General features: G+C 38.2%; 1 protein-coding gene across 1 annotated transcript; it reads left to right on the plus strand.

Moving 5' to 3' along the window:
- The first annotated feature begins 11,440 nt into the window (after positions 1-11,440).
- On the plus strand, positions 11,441-19,809 carry FGF20 (fibroblast growth factor 20). Its single transcript, XM_066383533.1, has 3 exons — positions 11,441-11,726; positions 17,009-17,112; positions 19,039-19,809. Exons 1-3 carry the CDS (start codon positions 11,441-11,443, stop codon positions 19,282-19,284), a joined length of 636 nt encoding a protein of 211 aa, XP_066239630.1. The 3' UTR covers positions 19,285-19,809.
- Positions 19,810-21,760: the final 1,951 nt, after the last annotated feature.

The raw sequence follows: 21,760 nt of genomic DNA on the forward strand, positions 1-21,760 counted from the left end.
GAGACAGAAAGAGAGAGGGGCAGATAGAGACAGGCAGGCAGGAAGGGAGAGAGATGAGAAGCATCAATTCTCATTGTGGCTCCTTAGTCTTCTTAGTTGTTCATTGATTGCTTTCTTATATGTGCCTTGACCAGGAGGCTGTAACAGAGTGAGTGACTCCATGCTCAAGCCAGTGACCTTGGGCTTAATCCAGAGTCCTAGGGTTCAAGCCAGAGACCTAGGGCTTCAAGCCAGTGACCTTGGGCTCAAGCCAGCTACCATGAGGTCATGTCTATGATCTCACATTCAAGCCGGTGACCTTGGGGTTTCGAACCTGGGTCCTCTGCATCCCAGTTCAATGCTTTATCCACTGTGCCACTGCCTAGTCAGGCCCTACTACCTTCTTTCAACAAACTACTTTGAACTTCCTCATCATAGCACTACCACCATAATGCTTTCCTTTACTTATTTGTATGTGTCCACTAGACTGTAAACAGCAAGAGGATGGAGATTGTGTTTTGCCTTTTAGCAAACACAGACAGTACCTATTATGTAGTAAGAACTTACATATTTTTGAATGAAAGACAAGTATTTGTTTTCAGAAAATGACTGAGAATCCATGTAAATTTAATGTAGGTTAAAGTTCTTTCTTCAGAATAATAGAGCTATAAATTGAATTATTGTTCAAAATTCAGAAACCCGTGCTAGGTTAAAACGATTGCCCTGAACAGTATTTTTCAACAGGTTTAGCTGATTAGAAATATTTATCATTTATTCCATTGATAACTTGGGGATATAACAGTGGATCTGAGTTTATTGAACTCACTCATAAAGGGTTGCTGTCTGAAACTTTCTTCTCTTATTTTAAAAAATCCACAGAGAGATTATTTGCTGTTGTGATTGTGTCCTTCTGTTGCAGGTTCTGGTACATACAGTCTTATGGGTGATGCAGTTCTCCAAGAACTGCTCTTTTCATTTGTTTTGTAGGACAACAGACTTCTCTGAATCCAGTTCTCTGCTATTTCATCTACTTGACTCGGCTCCTTGTCCTTGAACTCATTTCACAATTTCATTGCCAGCTAGAAACTTATAGCCTCATTCGCAGGAATAGCTGGAGTCAAATATTTTCAGAGTCAACACTTTCACGGTGTCCTGACAGCTGCACAAAATCTGCTGAGCTGCATTTTATTCCTCAGAAGATTATTGACATTTTCACAGGTTTTCTGACTTTCATCTTTGCCAATGACCTTACTCATTCTCCTTGTGCTGCTTTTCTGTTTTCATTTTTGGAAGTGAAACTTGCAGGAAGAATTTACCAATGACTAGAAGCTGGAGAAGTGAAGCTGGCAGCATTCCTTCCTGTCTATCAAGGTCCCTCTTGGCTTTCTCTAGGGTCTGGCAGCGTGTGTGCCCACACCGTCCTCTAGTGGCTGACCCCCAGGACTGTCTTTGATCTCATTGCATGACTTATGCTCTAGGTTTCTTGTTTTTGAAGATGAAAGATATTTTTCCTAGTGTGCATGTATTTTCTAACAGTCAAATTAAAAAGTCTTTGAATATAAATTCTATCAGTCAGAACCATTATTAGTTAAGGAAAATATAAAAAATCAAAGCAAGTACTTTAGGTTTCTGAAAATGTCTTTAAGTGTATGTCAGTGGACTAACAATGTTTACCAAGTAGAAAATATGCCAGATACTGATGTCAGTCCTTGATATGTAGTCATGAACAAAATAGGCAAAGATTCCTGCCCTCATAGAGCACACGTTCTAGTATGAGGACTATACCAATGAACTTGTTTCTCCTTGGGGTAACATTCAAACCAGGCTACTGTACATGTGTATTTCAATAACTGTGCTATTATGAACTGTACTCTTGACACCAGTTCATAACAACTACAATTAAATGTGGTTGATGTTCGTCTTATCTTCTCTAAGTTGCCTTCAGGGTGAGTTGCAGATGACGTGAAACTGTCATTTACATAGCTGGTTCTAACCCCAGGCTGGTACCCACCTTACAATTGCATTAGTTGGCTTCCGTGTACTAGCATTTCTCACTCCAGAATGAGTGGGATTTTAGGTGGCCTAGCACCCAGGGAATTGGTAATGATTATTGTCATTAAAATGATATCTTAGATGTTATAGCATAATGGATTTTCATATACATTAATTCTTATGATTCTTACAACACTCCAGCAGGTTGGATACAACATCTTTCATTATCCAAGTTTTATACAGGAAAAACTGAGCTTCAGGGAGGTAATGTAATTTTCCAAAGGTCTCATACATCCTTGCTTGTGTCCAGTAAGGTGAATAAGGAAAGAAAACAGTACTAGGCAAAAAAATCAAACTTACTTATCTTGTACTTTGTGGTGGGTACAGTGAGGAGTAGGGCTGGGTTAGAACAGTTGACATCCCTGAAATAAGGAGGCAATAAAAATGATGTTTAATTTGTGTCAAACTTTCATTTAGCCTGATTTTGGTCCCCCAAATTATTTCATGATCAATTATTATTCATTTTTTCCATGTGTGTTCAATACTGTCCACAGAGAATATACAACCTATTACGGTCCAGGTTTGAGATTTTGTGCAGACTGGAATTCTCCTATGCAAATGCATAGTTCAAGTTCAGAAATTCTGATTTATCTCATTTACCTTAAATAACAGCTGTGAAATTTAGATTTTTATCTCCTATAATTAAAGTGCTTCTGATATCTAAGTTGTGACCTTTTAAATTTTACATTAAAAACTTTTATTCGATATAAATTTACACATACAGAAAAGTTACAAGGTAAACTCCATCTACCCTTTTATCACATTCTTCAATTTTTTAACATTCACTCCATCTGCTTCATCATCTATCTTCCCTTTTTCTGTATATAGCTATGTATACATTTTTTTCTGAACCATTGAGAATAATTTTGAAGATATCATGTCTCTTTACCAGAAAGTTTTATTTTTTATTTTCTAAGACTTTCCCTTATATATTCATAGTAAAATGGTCAAAATGAGGAAATTAACATAGATAGAAGACTATAGTCCATATTAAAATTTTGCCACTTGGCTTATTTTTAATGTCCCTTATGGCTTATTTTTTTTCTGATTCAGGCTTAACACCGGAGTCATACATAACATTTAGTTCTTGTTTCTCTTAGTGTTCTTTTAACCTGGAACAATTTCTTAACCTTTTCTTTTGTTGTTGTTTTTACTTTCTTGATTTTGACAATTTGGGAAAATATGGGCAAGTTGTTTTGAAGAATGTCCCTTGCCTGACCAGGGGTTGCACAGTGGCTAGAGCATTGGACTGGGATACGGAGGACCCAGGTTCTAAACCCTAAAGTTGCCAGCTTGAGCACGGGCTCATCTGGCTTGCGCATAGTCTCACCAGCTTAAGCATGGGGTCACTGGTTTTGAGCATGGGATCATAGACATGACCCATGGTCGCTAGCTTGAGCCCAAAGGTCGTTGGCTTGAAGCCCAAGGTCACTGGATTGAGTCAAAGGTTGCTGGCTTGATCAAGGGGTCACTAGCTCTGCTGTAGTTCCCTGGTGAAGGCACATATGAGAAAGTAGTCAATGAACAACTAAGGAGCCTCTATGAAAATAGATACTTCTCATCTTTCTTCTTTCTTATCTGTCCCCTCTCTGACTCTCTCTCTGTCTTGTCAAAAAAAAAAAAAAAAAAAAAGAATGTTCCTTAATTGGGATTTACTAATGTTTTTTTCTCATGATTAGATTCAGGTTATGCATTTTTGACAGGGACATGAAAAAAGTAACATTACATCCTTCCTAGGGTATCAAGAAGCACATGGTATCTCATTATTGTTGTTTTTTACTTTCATTATTTGGTTAAGATAGTATTTACTAAATTTAATCCAGTGTTAAGATACAATTTTCTCTTGATGATTAAAAAACAATTTGTGAGGAGATATTGGAGACCATGTAAATAGCCTCTCCTCCTCCTCCTCCTCCTCCTCCTCCTCCTTCTTCTTCTTCTTCTTCTTCTTCTTCTTCTTCTTCTTCTTCTTCTTCTTCTTCTTCTTCTTCTTCTTCTTCCTCCTCTTCCTCCTCCTCCTCCTCCTCCTCCTCCTCCTCCTCCTCCTTCTTCTTATTCTTCTTGTATTTTTCCAAAGTTAGAAGTGGGAGGCAGTCAGACAGACTCCCACATGTGCCCGACTGGGATCCAACTGACATGCCCACCAGGGGGCCATGCTCTGCCCATCTGGGGCGTTGCTCTGTTGCAACCAGAGCCATTCTAGCACCTGAGGCGGAGGCTATGGAGCCATCCTCAGCACCAGGGGCCAACTTTGCTCCAATGGAGCCTTGGCTGCAGGAGGGGAAGAGAGAGACAGAGAAGAAGGAGGGGGTAAGGGAGGAGGAGCAGATGGGTGCTTCTCTTGTGTGCCTAGACTGAGAATCAAACCAGGGACTTCCACATGCTGGGCCAACGCTCTACCGCTGAGTCAACCGGCCAGGGCCAAATATCCTCTTCTTTATCAAACTTTTACTCATTAGTTTTAGTGTGCACTGATGATTTTTCTGGATTAGCAATGATCCTATGATGGATGCAAAATTGTCATTTTCTAATTCCATTATTTTTTTAGTATTGATTACCATGTATTCTACCATAAAGAACAATGTTCCCCTCTCTTTTATTTTTTTATTTGTTTGATTGGTTGTTTATGTATTTGAACAGTTGCACTCATAGATTATTATTTTATTCTATGAATGTCTTTCTCCTATCATTATTTATTTATTTATTTATTTTTAAAATATTTTTTATTTATTCATTTTAGAGAGGAGAGAGAGAGACAGACAGACAGACAGAAAGGAGGAGCAGGAAGCATCAACTCCCACACGTGCCCCGACCAGGCAAGCCCAGGGTTTCGAACCAGCGACCCCAGCGTTTCCAAGTCAACACTTTATCCCACTATGCCACCACAGGTCAGGCTCATTATTTATTTTAATGAATGGTATTTATGGCAATTGAGAAACTGAGTCTAAGTTTATATAAAGAGGCAAAAGACCCTGACTAACCAACACAATACTTAAGGAGAAGAACAAAGTTGAAAGACTGACAATACTTGACCATAAAACTTACTATGAAGCAATAGCATCAAAACATTGTAGTATTGGTGAAAGAACTGTCAAATAGATCTTAGGCATAGTTACACATAAATTTAGTCAAATGGTCATTGACAACGGATCAAAGGTCAACGGAGCAAAAATAAGATTTTTTTTCAATAAATGGTGCTGGAATAACAGGACATCCACATGCAAAAATAGAAAAAAAGAAGAATCTAGACACAGATCTTACATCTTTACATAAACTAACTTGAAATGGAACATACACCTAAATATAAGACAGAAAACTATAAAATTCCTAGAAGATAACAAAGGAGAATACTTAGATGACTTTGGGTATGACTATGATTTTTCAGATGTAGCGCAAAAGGCATGATACAGGAAATTCAGCATAGGGCAAAAGTAGTTTTACAGTTGTGATTATGTAAGCTTATTTTTGCATTATTTATGAATTATTGTATAATTTTTCATATGAACAACTATAAACCTGTATAGTTGAACCCTGTACATAATTTGCTAAGCTAGAATTCATTAATATTAAAACTTTCTGCTCTGCACAGAAAATGTTGGGAGAAGGAGAAGGCAAGCCACAGTCTGGGAAAAAATATATTTTCAAAAAACACATCTGATAACAGACTGTTATCCAAAATATACAACTAAGTCAAAAATTCACCAAAAAGAAAAGAAACAACCTGATTAAAAAAATGGGCCAAACATCTTTACAGACACCTCACTAAAGAAGACTTCTAGATGGCAAATAAGCATATAAAAAGATGCTTCACATCATATGTTATTTTGGAATCACAAATTAAAACAACAATGCGATACAACTCCATACATATTAGCATGGTCAAAATTCAAAACACCACAAGACAAAAATCCACACCACCAAATGCTAGTGAGGATATGGAAGTATGGGAACTCTCATTCATTGCTGATGAGAATCCGAAATGGTACAGCCACTTTGGAAGACAATTTAGCAGTTTCTTAACAAAACTAAACATACTCTTACCATGCAACCTAGCAATCACACTGCTTGGTAATTACCCAAAGGATTTGAAAACTATGTCCACACAAAAGTTACACATGTATATTTATAGTAGTTTTATTCATAATCACTAAGACTTAGAAGCAACCAATTTGTTCTTCAGTAAGTGAATAAATACATTGTGGTACATTTGGACAATAGAATAGTACTCGGTGCTAAAAGTTAATGGGCTATCAAGCCGTGAAAAACCATGGAGGAAACTGAAATGCATATTACTAAGTGCAAGAAGCAATCTGAAAAGACAATGTACTGTATTATTCCAACTTTGTGACATACTGGAAAAGGCTAAACTATGGAGACAGTAAAGAGATCAGTGGTTGCCAGGGGTTGGGTAATGGGAGAATGAATAGGCTGAGCACAGAGGATTTTTAGGGCAGTGAAAATATTCTGTATAATACTATAATGATGAATACATGTCATTATACATTTGTCAAAAGACCTAGAATGTACAACACTGAGAGTCAACCCTAGTGTAAACTACGGACTTTAGAGTGATGACGTGTCAGTACTAGTTCGTCAGTTGTGAGAAATGTACCACCTCCGTAAGGGATATTGATACTGGGGGAGGCTATGCAAGTATGTGTCTTATTTTCTATGAAGCTAAAATTGCTTTAAAAAATCATCTTAAAATGAAAAAAGATGCCCCAGTACTGAACCTAGATATTTTCCAGGAACCATGGGTCATTCAGTGGTAGATTGAATTGAGAAACTAAAGGTCTAGGCACTGGGTATGCTCAGTTGTCTCTGGTGTATCCTTGCTTCTAGGCCCCGTTAGTGGACAGAGCTAAGATAAACACACAGCCACCCAGGTGTTAACACTGATAACTGCAATTTCAGTTCAGTACCACAGGATTCAGTCTAATCTTCTCTTTTTTCATGTTTGTAACTCCATTCTCTAACAGTGAAATCCCTAGCTCTCACTGTCAATATATCCACTCATTTGCTCAATCTTACAATACATTGTTCTAACTTCCACCACTGAGAAAAACAGTCTTTGTAAATGAAGTTCAATATTTGGCTATGTTTGTTTTGGTCTTTACATCTTAATTAGATAGTCAAAACACTGTATTTGAAAGTTAGTTATTTAAAAAAATCATTATTCCCTGCTGTATGGTTATGGTATTCGTTTGAATTCAGTTAGGTTCATTTGTTTCTGGTTTCATTCTATTTCCCCCTCATTCTTGTTTATTTTATTTTACTTGTAAAAATGAATAATTTTTACATTTCTTAAAAAGTAAAAACTCTATAAAAAGTTGTCCTTAGAGAAGTGTCATTGTCCCTTCTTTTTTCTTTACTTTTATCTGAGTTTCTGGTTTATCCATCCTATGTTTAGTTTCGGGGAAAAAAATAAGCATACATATGCAAAATTTTGCCTGACCTGTGGTGGCGCAGTGGATAAAGCCTCGACCTGGAATGCTGAGGTTGCCGGTTCAAAACCCTGGGCTTGCCTGGTCAAGGCACATATGGGAGTTGAAGCTTCTTGCTCCTCCCCCACTTCGCGTGAGTTCTCTCTCTCTCTCTCTCTCTCCCCTCTAAAATGAAAAAAAACAAAACAAAAAACAACAACAAACATATGGAAAATTTTATTATTTTCTTTCTTTCTTACAGAAATGGTAACACACTATGCATGAAGTAGGCTGAAATTTTGCTCTTTCTATATCCTACTATATCCTAGAAATATTCCATGTTAGTTTCAGGACCTCTTTGTCATTTTGTCCCAGCTGTATAATGCTCCACTGTGTGAAAAAATCATAACATAGTCAGTTTCCTATGTATAGAAATTTCTGTTGTTCCCAATATTTTATAATTACAAATAAAAATAATGTGGGCAAATGTGATTTTATTTTGTTGGAGGGTATAAGTCATGACTTTTAAATCATCTCTTTCTCTTTTTCTGAAGTTAAACAGATGTAAAAAGCTCAAAAGTCTTTTTTTTCATGTATTAAAAAAGCAAAGATTTGTGATAATATGCTTGCTGAAAAATTAGAGAGAAATTATACGGTCTGGCAAACTGGAACTACATTTGTGGAAGTAGAAATTGTACCACATATTTGTAGAACAGCAAGGCAAGTGTGGTCTCTAGGAAGTATAGGTAGAGTTGATTAGATTGCAGTGTATACTTAAAAGTTGAATAATGCACTCTTGTAAAACACTCTTCAAAATTATTTAACTTCCCATGATATCATCACAGCATGTGCAAAAAAATCTTTAGTGTTATCTTTTCCTGTCACGTGACTAGTGCAAACAAAAGAAATCCTTATCTTTTTGTTTCTATTCTAGCCCTTTATAAAATGGCATTAAGCACCATTCAAAACTTACACATTACAGGCTTAGTTTGAGGAAAAAGATTTATTTGTATTTCAAATGAATTACATTTGTTAAATTATAAAGCAGAAAATTTTTAAATAGCTGAAGTTCTGTTTAGCATCTTATATGCACGAAAAACTTTACAGTGTTAAAACCTTTTCTTAAAATTTTCACATTTAAGGCTCCTAGCAACTCTAGGCATAGTGAATAGGCAGGAGTTAAACTTATTTTACAAAAGAGGCAACAGAGACCTTTAGAGAGTTTAAGGGCATTGCCGTGGGATGTAGAATTAAACCCTGAACTAGAATCCAGGACATTTTTTTTTTTTTTTACTTATAAAGTGGAATATACCTATCTCATAGAGTTATGTGGCGATCAAATAAGGCAATGCACTTGAAAATGCTAACGCTGTACAAAGAAAAGGTAGTTCTAATATTAAAGTATTTGGGCTTTGGTGACTATGTACAAAATTTCCCCATATTTTTGTGTATATAAGTAGTACGAGACTTACACAGTGTTAGAGCTGTAAATCAGAAAGCAAGACTTAAAGTGTGGGGAAATATTTTATAGAATTAAAATACTTATTTTGTACTAAACTAGTACCTCAAGGAATAAGTGATGATGCTGTACATCCATTGTGGAATAATTAATAACATTATATGTTGTACAGAACTTAGACCTTGAAACAAACCTCATTAAAAGGTACTTGATCTTTGTTTTAAACCTTTAAGTATCTCTTCTTTAAAAGTGATCAATGCATGTACTGGCTATTTTAGTTATCCCGCTATGAGATTCACACAACTTTGATCTAACTTTCTTTGATTTAACACTGCAATTAAGAAGATTCGGTTCAAAGTAAAAGCTCATTGGTTGATGTTTTACACTGATGTGATAATGTTTACACAGATGTGCTTTGAAATCTTGATTATGGTGGATTTGGGGGTCCTACCACAAGAGAGACTGCTGTTATTTGAAAGGTGAAACAATATGACATTTACCTGGTACAACCTTTAAAACTGACTTAGCAGTATACATTTCTAAAGTGATTTATCTGTTTATTGTTTTTAGCCAGTGTTTTTGTTTTATTTCATATCTATCAACAGTAAATCACTCGTGTTAAGGACTCTTTTATAACTTGGTTGCACAAGGGTCAGTACTTAGGGCTGTAGTGATGAAAAGGTGTAACTTTACCTACTTGAAAGCACCTGCCAATTAATTAGCAAAAAAAAAAAAAACACCCACAAAAACTTTTCAGAGCAAATAAAATAAAGCAGTCAAATCCATCTGTGCTCCTAGGTTTAGTCTTCTGCTGAACAGACCATGATACAAGACTGAAAAACTAATTTTGAAGTTATTCTTTAAAACTTTTTGCTCAGGGGAAGCATAAATCTGTCAAATGACTGATTCTCAATTCTTCTATCACTAGAAAAAAATTTTAATAGCAACATCTTGAATTTAACTAGTGGTTCAAAACCAACGTTTGTAAGTTCACATGCACACATATCCAACTCCTTCACTTCAATGACTTTTCATTTTACAAACAGGCACACTTTTATGTTTTACCAGTCACTTTTCCTGTCTCAAAAACACAAAAATCACCATTGTTTTTTTTCATTAGTTGTTTGTGTAATTAAAATTGAACACCTCCCCCCACCCCAATCTAACCTTAAAGAAAATCAACCAAGAAGTAAGGGAAGTGCTCTCAGGATGGATAAGGGCCCCAGGGGTCACTCATCATTTATGACACTATCACAGATCATTCATTTTCTATTCGTGACAAAGGTAAGAATGAAAACTATCTCTTTGCAGCCAATTTGGATTTACTGTTAACCCCTAGATTCAGGATTATATTATATTATTGTGTTATATTGATGAAAAGTTCATGACCTTAGCCCACAATTTAAAACTTCCATCTAGATATAAGGCAATCCTGGTTATATCATGTGCTTAGTAAAGATAAACATAAAAGAGAATCTGGGAAGGGGGGGGGGGTACATGTGTTTCTAACCGAACCCTGATTATGTAAAGAAAATCCCCATCTAAATGATAAAAGAAAAGAGTAATGCTTGTACATTTTATTAGTGTTTTAAAATTAGCGAGTTAAACTGTCAAAGCTTTGATTTTCCTTTCATGTGTGTCTGGGCAGGTCTAAGCCTCAGGTAACGCCCTTTTTTCCTTTTCCCTCGCTTACCTTTCTTTGCACCTGTCCACTGCAGGCTCCCAGCAGCTCCCAAGGAGTCCAATTCTCCTCTCCTCTCCTCTCCTTGTCCTCTCCTCCCCATCCCCCTCCCAGCCTCCCCTCCCTCCGCACTCCCCCTGCTTCTCTCTACCTGCGGAGCCGGGCTCCTTGTAGCAGCCATCTATCACTGCGAAGGAGCTCACATCAAAGGCGGTGGCCCAGCACCGCAGCCGCCCCGCAGCCTCAAGGTTGTTCCAAAGGCAACCCCAAAAGAGGAGCCTTGGCTGCGCCTCTCCAAAGTTGCTGGCCAGCTTTGGCCAAGTGTGGGAATGATTTTTGCGACTGCACGGATAGAGAACCGTCAAGGGCCCCTTTTGGTCACTTCCGAAGAGCAAAAAACATGTTGAGAGGAGGCCGGTTTAAGATTTCAAACAGAACCTCCCCAGCGCGCATGAAAGGACTTGATTAGCATATGTCAAGAGGACCCGCTTATATACTCGGCGTGTATGTACACAGGACTGATCTGATCAGTGCGCGGAGTGGGAGCCCCGGCCCCCCAGCCCCCGACCCCAGTATTGGCAGCCGCAGCTATAGATGTTTCTGCAAAGCCAGCAGCCGGCTCCCACCTGCCCAAGGAGAGAAGATCGCTCCTGTAAGACAGGAGCTGCCCTGCTGTCTCAGTGCAAAGTCCATTCAGCGACCTCCCCGGAGTAACCGGGTCTTAACTTTTTGCGCTTCTTTCGCTGTTTTCTTCATTCACCTCCCCCATCCCCGCTGTACTTTTTACTGGGAGGGGGGGGGTGTCTTTTGTTTTCCGGATCTTCCGCCTTTGCCTCTGGCCCCTCCATGGCTCCCTTAACCGAAGTCGGGGGCTTCCTGGGCGGCCTGGAGGGCTTGGGCCAGCAGGTGGGCTCGCACTTCCTGCTGCCTCCGGCGGGGGAGCGGCCGCCCCTGCTGGGCGAGCGGCGCGGCGCGGCGGAGCGGGGCGCACGAGGCGGGCCCGGGGCCGCGGAGCTGGCGCACCTGCACGGCATCCTGCGCCGCCGGCAGCTCTACTGCCGCACCGGCTTCCACCTGCAGATCCTGCCCGACGGCAGCGTGCAGGGCACCCGGCAGGACCACAGCCTCTTCGGTACGTACCGGCGCCCCCACCCTGGCTCCTCTCCACCCCCCACCCCCCACTCCCACCCCCGCGCTCGCCCGCGCAGGGAGACGGTGCTGCGCGGGGCCGGAGCCCCGCACCCTCCCCGTGGATGTGCGAGCTGGAGCTGAACGCAGCCGGCGCGGGGACCGGAGACGTGTCCTCTAACCGAGTTCAGGCCAGCTGCCCCCGACGCGGGGGGCGGGAGGAGAGAGGATCCGCTCGCACCTGACTTCCCTCCCTGCTGCTTGGGGTCTTCCTGCAAGGCTTACCTCGCAGGCAGTTTTTGTTTTTGTTTTGTTTTTAATCCTCATATTATTTCCTCCTAGTTTGGCTCACGTTTTCCCCAGGACTGTCTTCCCTTTCGTTATCAACACAAATTAATAACAGGAAACCCTGCGCTTCTTTAAACACACCCTACAGTTCTGCAGTTGATTAGCGATCCAGGGCTGCTGCTCAGGGGCTCGCTCCCGTGTGGGATGCGAGCAAGAACGTGCACACCTAGAGAGATGTAAGTGTGCACCTGCAGGGGTAGCAAATAAACTTTCCTGGGCACTGCTGCTGTCAGTATCACCTGGCAGCCGCCCTCTGCGCTCTTCAAGTTCTATTTGGATGCAGAGGGGAGGAAAAAAAGTCTACCTGGCTACCGAGCATGCCCAGTCCTGCAGCCAAGCTCCTCTTTAGAAATTGTGAAACCCCAAAGCAAAGATCTTGGTGTTGACCGCACGTAAGAGGAAATGGGGAAGCGAAAGAGGATATGGGTGGGAACACCCAGGGACAGGTTTCAGAATACCTCCAGCAGTGCCCGGGAGCAGAAAGGGTTAAAGGAAAGAAACAAGCTAACGATCGTCCAGATACTAGACTGGGGAATCATCAGGCTTGTTTACTGTTAATCACTCCCTAACTAGCTGTGTGACTAGCAAGTGCCCTCACCAGTCAAAACCTTAGTTTCTTGATTGTACAGTGATGAGGTTCACTTAGCTGATCGCTTTAAGATGATTTCCGGTTGGTTCTGACGTCCCAAAATCTTTCCCCCTTTGGAGAAGTTTTCATCATATTGTAGTTAACTGCCTAGCACTCTCAAGGGTTTTGATCATCAAACTTGGGACGTCATTGGAGAGGTTCACCGTAAGAGATACCCTTTACTTGTCAGCAGCAATGTGAAAGGGCCCAGAACGGGGATCCTTTTCTCTCCCAGAACTGTGGGATTCTTTGAGAACTCATCTCTAAATAGCCTTCTCTTATCTTGTCCTCATCTTCTTGTTTTACTCACATTCCCTTTTTGACTTGTCATACTCATTAAAACTTTGGAGAAGTGTAAATCTTAGGTTGAGTGGCATTTGTCACTCTAGATGCAGAAATGAGCATGTGGTGGTCATTTGGTAGCACTCAAAGGCTTAGAAAATTAACTTTCTAAAACCCATATGTTTGCAGCTTCCACTGATCTCCTCCAAATTCCTGTTGACTATGAGTCAAGAGTGTCATGACCTAGTGGCCAACCTTGAGGTCACTTTTGGAAAGTGGTTTCTAAATGGAAGAGGCTGAGATTCTGATTCTAAAGAACTTTGCTGACACCAGGTGGCTCAGTTCTCTTGCCTTTAAGAGTTACTGCACTTCTTTCATGACAGAAAAATCTTCCAGCTACCAGAAGATTTATAAATGGAAACAAAAGTGTTAAGGCCTATAAGTAGAGCAGGTGGAAGTTAAGCTTAGGTAATATTCAGACTTTCTCCTGTGATACATAATGTAGCCTTGGAAATTCTGCTTTTAAGACACTTGTAATTCAACTGTAATCTCCTCAACAAGAGTTGCTTCTTCTACTTTGTGTCTCTTCATAAGACTGACTCTATGGGAAGAGACTAGTAAGTATCAGTATATTTGTAGACTTGAAACCACTCCTTAAGCTGTATTTAAATCCATTCCTTAAGAAATGAAGATTGCATATCAGAATTACTATCTTACTAGAACTTTTTGGCTAAAATTTTGTATAATTATTTACTAATAGCAAAAATGTAACTTAGACTGATTTTGTGCTGGTTTGTCACTCTCTAGTGACAGGTTATAAAGCAGAACAAAATATTTACTGTCATACCAAGAGAAGATAACCCGAATTAGTCTGGTAGCTAGAGGAGTGTGAACAGACTCCACCGGGAGTCACAGTGCATCCTAGTGGCCTCTGATAGCTAAGACATCATAATTTACTACAAAGGAGTGTAGGTGAGAAGAAAGTTTATGTTTAGCATCGATAATATGCTTCTTTCCCTAGTGTTTCAATGACTAATTATGAAATTATTTTGCTGTTTTTCTCTTAAACTCATTTCTGTGTTATCAAAATAAGACTTTTGAAAAAGGTTAAGATTGGCTATTTCAGATGTTGAAGTAAATAACATGTTTGATAACTTATAATGATTTGGCCATAATTAAATAAAACATTCAGAATCCTGGATTTTAAAATTTCAAAACCACATCAATAGACAGAAAGGTCCCAGAGAGGTTAAAATAATTTCCTATCGGAGTTAGCTCTATATTTATAATAGCGTTTCTCTGCACAGTAGTACAGAAGGAAAACTTTACCTAATACATAAACATGGAATCATTACTTTAAAAAAAGCTTAGCCTGAGATCAAACATATTTCTTTAAAGGCTTTTCCTTTATTCTCCCCTATTCTCCATAGATTTGTCTGATGTGGTTGCATTGTGGGTTGACTCACCTGTTTATTATGATTTTAAGAAAGGCTGGCTTTGAAAATGATACCAGAAAGACAAAGTACCTCCAAGTCTTTTTATGGGACACTGGGCATTAGAAAATCTATCTAAAATCTGTGATTACCTCTTAAGGAAAGTTTTTCATGTCTACTCTTTGTAAAGGAATTAGCTTAGTTGCCACCTCATATTATAAATAAGAAAGACTTGTCAAATCTCATTTAAGAATCAAATGATTACAAATTACTATGTGGTATACTATTTCCTTGATGAGAAAGAGGATCAGAATTAAAAAGTGTGGCTAAAATTTTTAAGAGGAACACAAAAAACATAGAACCCTTTTTCTCCAACTTTATGAGCCATTGCAAAATTATTTATGCCTGGTTATATATGAAGTTTTGGGTGTTATTTAATAAAGTTAGAACTATTGAATATAATTATTCTAAGAATATGTGTGGTTTTTTCCTTTATACAACTACATTTTTTGACAAGATAGCGTTATCTTAAGATGAGAATTAAAAGTATAGGTGGTTTTAGTTTTGCAAGAAAAATGAATACTTTATTAGATCTGTTACATAATTGGTCTATATGCAAATGAAACATATTTTATTGTATTTGCAAACTGGTTCTATTATACTTCTTAATCAGTTAATCAGTTCCTGTTCTTTGAAAGACAGGAGCATCTTAATGTAAATCAGATACTTAAAAAGAATTAAGTTACCTGTGAGCCATAGTATCTTTTTCAATTTGAATTTCACATTCAATACAACTTCAAGTAATTACACATTTGTAAGCATATCCTGGATGAAATTTCATGAATATATATATATATATACTTCTATCAATCATGATTTGGCCTGATATTTTCATTTCTAATATGAATCACTCACTAATGAGTGTAAATGTAATTGGCCTTTACTCCCTACCTCTATGTTTGTCATTATACTGATTATCCTATGGAGTCTGTGTCTTCCCGCTATATCTTATCTTCTCTCTGCCTTAGGCTCTCAGTTAGGGACACCGACTCTTTCAAGCCACTTATAGACTATTTAGTAGTATATTGTTGCCGTAAGATCCTTGATAGCTCTAGTGTTCTACATGATCTTCTAATAGTTTGAAAGGGCTCATTTGAGCTCTTAAGAATCTCCATTTCCGCCAAAGAATGAATTAGACTCTGGATAGAATAGAGCCCTCTGTATTAGCAAATAGCTAGATTTTGTACTTTCCTTTGGACTTGGGACATCACGTGTCCAAATAGAAACTTGCACAATAAATCAAGAAATGACTTAAAAGCAAGAGTCAGGCTAAATGGTGCACATTTATACTGTTTGTAGAGCTTAAGAGGGGGTGAAGGGGCGAAGGTAGAAAGCTATTGAGGAAGGAAGTTCCAAGTACAGAAAGTATGTCTATATACTTTTCCAGCAGAGACCAAGGGGAAGAACAAGACAAAGACATAGTCCAAAGGTTAGAAAAAGAGTGTTGCAGAGGTAAGCAGCAAGGGATTTTATCTTTAACTATGGTATTTTAGTGTATTAAGTGGAGAGTTTTTGACTCTAGTTTATCTTTTGATAAATGAAAATAATTCTAGAACGTTATTGATAGAAAAATCAATTTTCATGCTAAATTTTTGGTATTTGGCCAACACATTTAATGAATTATGAAGTTCTTTTATTTCCTTGTACTATAAAGTTTACTTTTAAAAATCATGTGATGGAAAACAGCCTAATATATAATCTCTAAAGTCTTGAAACTACTGTGTTGTCTTCAAGAAACAGTGTCCTGAAGTAGAAACATTGGATTAGGGTTCAGATGTGTAAGTTCAAGTATCAGTTCTATTATTTATAACCGTCATGTCTTTGAGCAAGTCAATAAATCTCTTTGAGCCTCAGTTTCTTATATGTAAGTGGGAATAATATCTCCATATCTATGTTAGAGGGACTATTTTTGAGGACCACATAGAAAATGTAAATAGAAGAGTCTTATAAACTATAAAATACTTATATACCATGTAAGATATACTGGTTGCAGCTAGAAAAAGATGACTTGATTCATAAATACCCCACACAAGTATAATTAATAGAAGATAGTTATAATTAAATAATGGAATACAGAGAACTAAGCACACCTCTATTATGTACTAATTTATGATAATAGCTTTCATTTGTAGAATGCCTAAATATATGTTAATCCTTACCTCTCTCTTGTAGGGAGGCATTTCACCCAGTTTGCATATGAGGAAATTGAAGTTCAAAGAAGACAAATGACTTGCGTAGACCAAATAGCCAGTAAATTACTGAACTGGAATTCATACCCAGGTCAGCCTGGTTTAAGGTTTTATACCCTTAACATTATACTATGATATAAGCATTTTTTCTTTTTAGTTTTTTTCCCCCCATCTATAAAATGGGAGGATCATCGTAATAAGACAACTGTACAGCACTTTTCAATTTACAAAGGACTTTCAAACACGTCATTAGATTTAACAATATTGGTCTACTGATGTTTCAAAGATTTTCACTAGTCATATGTTCATTAATAAATACAAGTCACTATTTTGTTTATCATTTTAGGTATCCTGGAATTCATCAGTGTGGCAGTGGGACTGGTCAGTATTAGAGGTGTGGACAGTGGTCTTTACCTTGGAATGAATGACAAAGGAGAACTCTATGGATCAGTACGTACTTTTTAAGTTTTATGTAGTTCATAAAAGAATGGCTATACATTTTGTAAGTAAAATATCTACCAATTATGCATTTCAGAAGAAATGTATAAAATATACGTATGTACAAAGTAAAAATCTACATGCTGATACATGTTTCTATGAGTCTGCGCAGTGGTGTAGGAGCTCAGTTCTGTTTTCTAAGCCTGAAACCCTACTGCTTTCCGCTCATTAGCTTTTCCTGCTCATTACCTTGGGTCTTTTTACTTTTCTTCATATTTTGGTCATTCCCATCAGAGACAGAGAGAAAATGAAAGAAATTTTTTTTGCCATGTTAAATTCTTTTTGCTTCTGTATCTATTTAATGTAAAATTTCTCTACGCATTATCACCTCCTGTACCTAAGTTTGTATCACTTACTTGGTGGTATTTGTATAGAGAAAATGAGTGGGTGAAATCTTAGATTACTGTAAGTTGCAACAGATAATGATAACCACACTGGTTTGATATGCAGTCTTGATAATTACAATAGCCATGAGTTCATTCAGAGTTGTGTTGGGCAATTTTCAACTTGCCACTGAGGGTAAGTGTGCATTTGTGGGTCTACTATAATGTTTTTAAATATGGAGCTTAAAGTAAACTCTTCAGGTTAATATTTCATCAATATAAGAAGTATTTTTTAGAACACCCCAAGAATTAGGGTAACAGGATAGTGTAACACTCAATCTATAGGAAAATATAGTTTTTTTTCCCCCCTGGTAATATTTTTTATTTCTCAATTGCTTATATAATTTTAAGAAAATTGAGAAAGTGTAATCATGTGGCATTCTCCCACCCATTTACTCATATGAAATCACTTCTTAAAATCAAAGTCGCTATTTATAAACACAATTTACTTTTTATGATTTAGCAGATAGCACTGTCTGGTACCTTCTTTTTCTTAAAATCTCAACTGAGACTATAATATACTGTTAGAATCTCAATATACACTAATAAAAATTGGTTATAATATTTCAGTCAGTGGTATTCCACTTATCTGTCCTTGTAAGGGCAAACCTTGCCCTTATAGGCTTTCTGTCACTCAGAAGAAAGAGAAATACTACATTGTGTAATAATCATAAGAGTAAAATTACAATTGAAGGGAGAAAATCATGCAAATAATTTTCCTTCTTCATGTTTGTGTTGGATTTAAAAAATCAACTGTAGCCTGACCTCTGGTGGTGCAGTGGATAAAGCGTCGACCTGGGAACACTGAGGTTGCTGGTTCAAAACCCTGCACTTGTCTGGTCAAGGCATATATGGGAGTTGATGCTTCCTGCTCCTCCCCCCTTTCTCTCTCTCTCTCTCTCCTCTCTAAAATGAATAAATAAAAAAAATCAACTGTAGTCCATCCCTTAGAATAATTAATATACAGTGCATTTTGAAGAGACAAGAAATCACTGGGCTTTTACTATGTTAACCTACTAGTATCATCCATGTCAAAGTTAGTGATGGGTAATGTATCAGCAAACAAATAATAAATTCATAAAATAAAGGTACTTGATTTTGAGTAGTGATCTTAATTAGGAATTTGGATGTTAGCCAGATCTTGAAATGTTTCAAGATATAGTAGAAATTTTCTGTGTAGGACCTTGGCATTTAATGATAGAACAAGATAATCCCGGCCTGTTTTGATGGTAATGGTAGTAGGAAAGAAATAAAATGGAGCATGAGAAAGTTCAGAATATTAAGTATTTGAAAATAAAAAATTAAGAATTGATGGTAAACGAAGTTGTTTGAATTGGAAGAAAGAATTCCAGATTACATATAAAAATAGAAAATTATCTTTCTCCTTCCTTGTCAAGGATATAATTGTAGGCAAAGAAATAAAAAGAGTTAATATTTTTCTTTAAAAAATTCTCTGAAAAGATTTTTTTAATGGTAGCTATTTTCTCTCTTTTAGGAGAAACTGACTTCTGAATGCATTTTTAGGGAGCAGTTTGAAGAGAACTGGTATAATACGTATTCATCCAACATATATAAACATGGAGACACTGGCCGCAGATATTTTGTGGCACTTAACAAAGACGGAACTCCAAGAGATGGTTCCAGGTCCAAAAGACATCAGAAATTTACGCATTTCCTGCCTAGACCAGTGGATCCAGAAAGAGTTCCTGCATTGTATAAGGACATACTAATATACACTTAAAGTGGGATGGCGTCTTTACTGAAGAACCAAACTGCACCGGTTCTTCTTATTACAGTTTCCATCAGTAAGTAATAACCCAAGAATTCATTCAGAATGTCACAGAACCTACTTTCCACTGGGAGACTGAATTTGAAAAGAAACTGAGAACAAACAAACGAAAACATTTGGACTTGTTGTAGATCAAGATCTCTCTTTATAAGTGGATTAAGTTCCCTTAGGTACACTGGCTCAGTCCTTACTGGTAGATTGAAGCTGAAATCTGTTCAACGGTGGATCATGGGAACCCCACCTAGTCTGCTGCTCTGGTGCCTGACCTCTCTGGATTATGTTTACTTTAAAAGTTACATTAAAAATAGATACTTCATGTTGAAGAAATGGATTGATATGGTTGGCCAGGATTACTGCTACATCTGTTTTAAGGACCTTGAAGGATTTTGCAGGTTATAGCATTCTATGTAAAAAGAATAAACCTGGGTGAAACGTGGACTATGAAACATGTCACACCAAAACGGAACATTTTTTAAAGGATGGACCTATTTATACATTTTCAGTTTGCAAATATTTATTATATATTTATTTATTAAAGAGTTTATTTTTTACTGGTATAGGAAGATATTACAAAGAGAAAAAAAACAACAAGGAAAATTTCTTTATTGTGCCATTATCCTGCTGTGGTGTCTTTGTAAAGAAGACATCATTATTACAATAATTAAACATAGACTAAGATCTTGAGTTTCTTTTTAAAAATAAAGTATAGCATAGATTATATATATTTTTGCAGTCAATTGCCTTCTAAATGTAACATTGATTCCTTTGACTTAGAAAAATGCTCTATCAATTTTGTATTGCTTTCAACACACATTCAAAAGGGAATTAAATATTTTTATTTTATGTTTTGGCTTCATTCCTTTTCAGCAAAAATTATTCTATTTGAATAACATAATTTTTTTAAATGACAAAATTGTAAGTTCCCCAGAGAAAACCTCCAGTACTTAGAGAACTTCTAATGTTGAAAATGATCAAACATTCTGGAAAATATATGTTTTCTTAATTCATTGTGAAAAGAGCCTTTCTTTCTTTTTTTTTTTTTTTTCTGAAGCTGGAAACGGGGAGAGACAGTCAGACAGACTCCTGCATGCGCCCGACCGGGATCCACCCGGCACGCCCACCAGGGGGCGATGCTCTGCCCATCCCGGTGTCGCTCTGCCGCGACCAGAGCCACTCTAGCGCCTGGGGCAGAGGCCAAGGAGCCATCCCCAGCGCCTGGGCCATCTTTGCTCCAATGGAGCCTTGGCTGCGGGAGGGGAAGAGAGAGACAGAGAGGATGGAGGGAGGGGGTGGAGAAGCAAATGGGCGCTTCTCCTATGTGCCCTGGCCGGGAATCGAACCCGGGTCCCCCGCACGCCAGGCTGACGCTCTACCTCTGAGCCAACCGGCCAGGGCCAAAAAGAGCCTTTCTTTTACCCACTACAATCACAGAAAAAAATTGGTCTTAGTGGTAGCAGTACGAACAGTGGCAAGGTTCTATCTACTTATCCGAGTCTGCTATCTTTTCCATTATATCTCCTATTCAGTCATTTATCCAGTAAAATACTCATTAAATTCCTACATAGAAGAGAGTGTTGGGCACAACGTGGTGATCAGGACAGAGGTGGGCCCTGCATCATGGAGCTTAGTATCTAGTAGAGGAAACAGATGGTAAACAAATACCATCATTGTGAATTGTGACATGCTCTGTGAGGAAAATAAGGTTCAGACACAGAAAAAAAGAGAACAAGTTTTGATAGGATGAGTCAGAGAAGGGTTCTTTAAAAAGGTGATGCGTTTGAGGGGCCCTAAAGGGTAAGAAAGAGCCAGCCAGGCTAAGAAGAAAATAAGAGCCTCACAGGAAGAGGAAACGGTGAGTCTGAAGTCCCCAAGGCGAAGCAAGAGCTTTGTGGCCAGAGTTCAGTGATCCGTTGAGAGAGTAGCACGGATGAGTTTAGAAAGCTATGCCGATACAAACCCTGTAGGGTATTAAAGGCCTTTCTGAGGTTTATTTGTTTCTGGACAACAGTTGTCCATGTTACTACTCTTGGATAAGCAGCCATCGTGGCAGATATGGTCATGATAATGGTAGTAGCTGCCGCCAGTTCCCAAGCTGGAAGTCTTGGAAAACACGGACGGCTGAGCCCCAGCTGCAGACTTTCTGATGTGTAGGTCTGTGGTGGGACCTAAAACGTTGCAATTTCATTGAATTTATTGCGGTGACACTGGTTAACAAATTATATAGGTTTCTCCTGGCTGGGCCGCTCAGTGGATAGAGCATCCACCAGGCTTGCCAGAGGTGGCCGGTATGACCCCGGTCAGGGCACATATGAGAAGCAATCAGTGAGTGCACAACTCAATGGAGCAACTAAGTGGAACAATGAGTGAATGCTTCTCTCTGTGTGTGTCTCTTCCCTTTCTCTCTCTTTCTCAAATCAATGGAAAAATT

The sequence above is a fragment of the Saccopteryx leptura genome, chromosome 4, assembly GCF_036850995.1.
Source record: "Saccopteryx leptura isolate mSacLep1 chromosome 4, mSacLep1_pri_phased_curated, whole genome shotgun sequence".
Classification (NCBI taxonomy): domain Eukaryota; kingdom Metazoa; phylum Chordata; class Mammalia; order Chiroptera; family Emballonuridae; genus Saccopteryx; species Saccopteryx leptura.

Bases quoted from the DNA above. Each gene is read 5' to 3' on its own strand.
- FGF20 (XM_066383533.1), top strand. From the start codon at position 11,441: ATGGCTCCCTTAACCGAAGTCGGGGGCTTCCTGGGCGGCCTGGAGGGC. The intron at 11,727-17,008 runs GTACGTACCGGC...TTATCATTTTAG, and splicing joins GCAGGACCACAGCCTCTTCG to GTATCCTGGAATTCATCAGT. The intron at 17,113-19,038 runs GTACGTACTTTT...TCTCTCTTTTAG, and splicing joins AAGGAGAACTCTATGGATCA to GAGAAACTGACTTCTGAATG.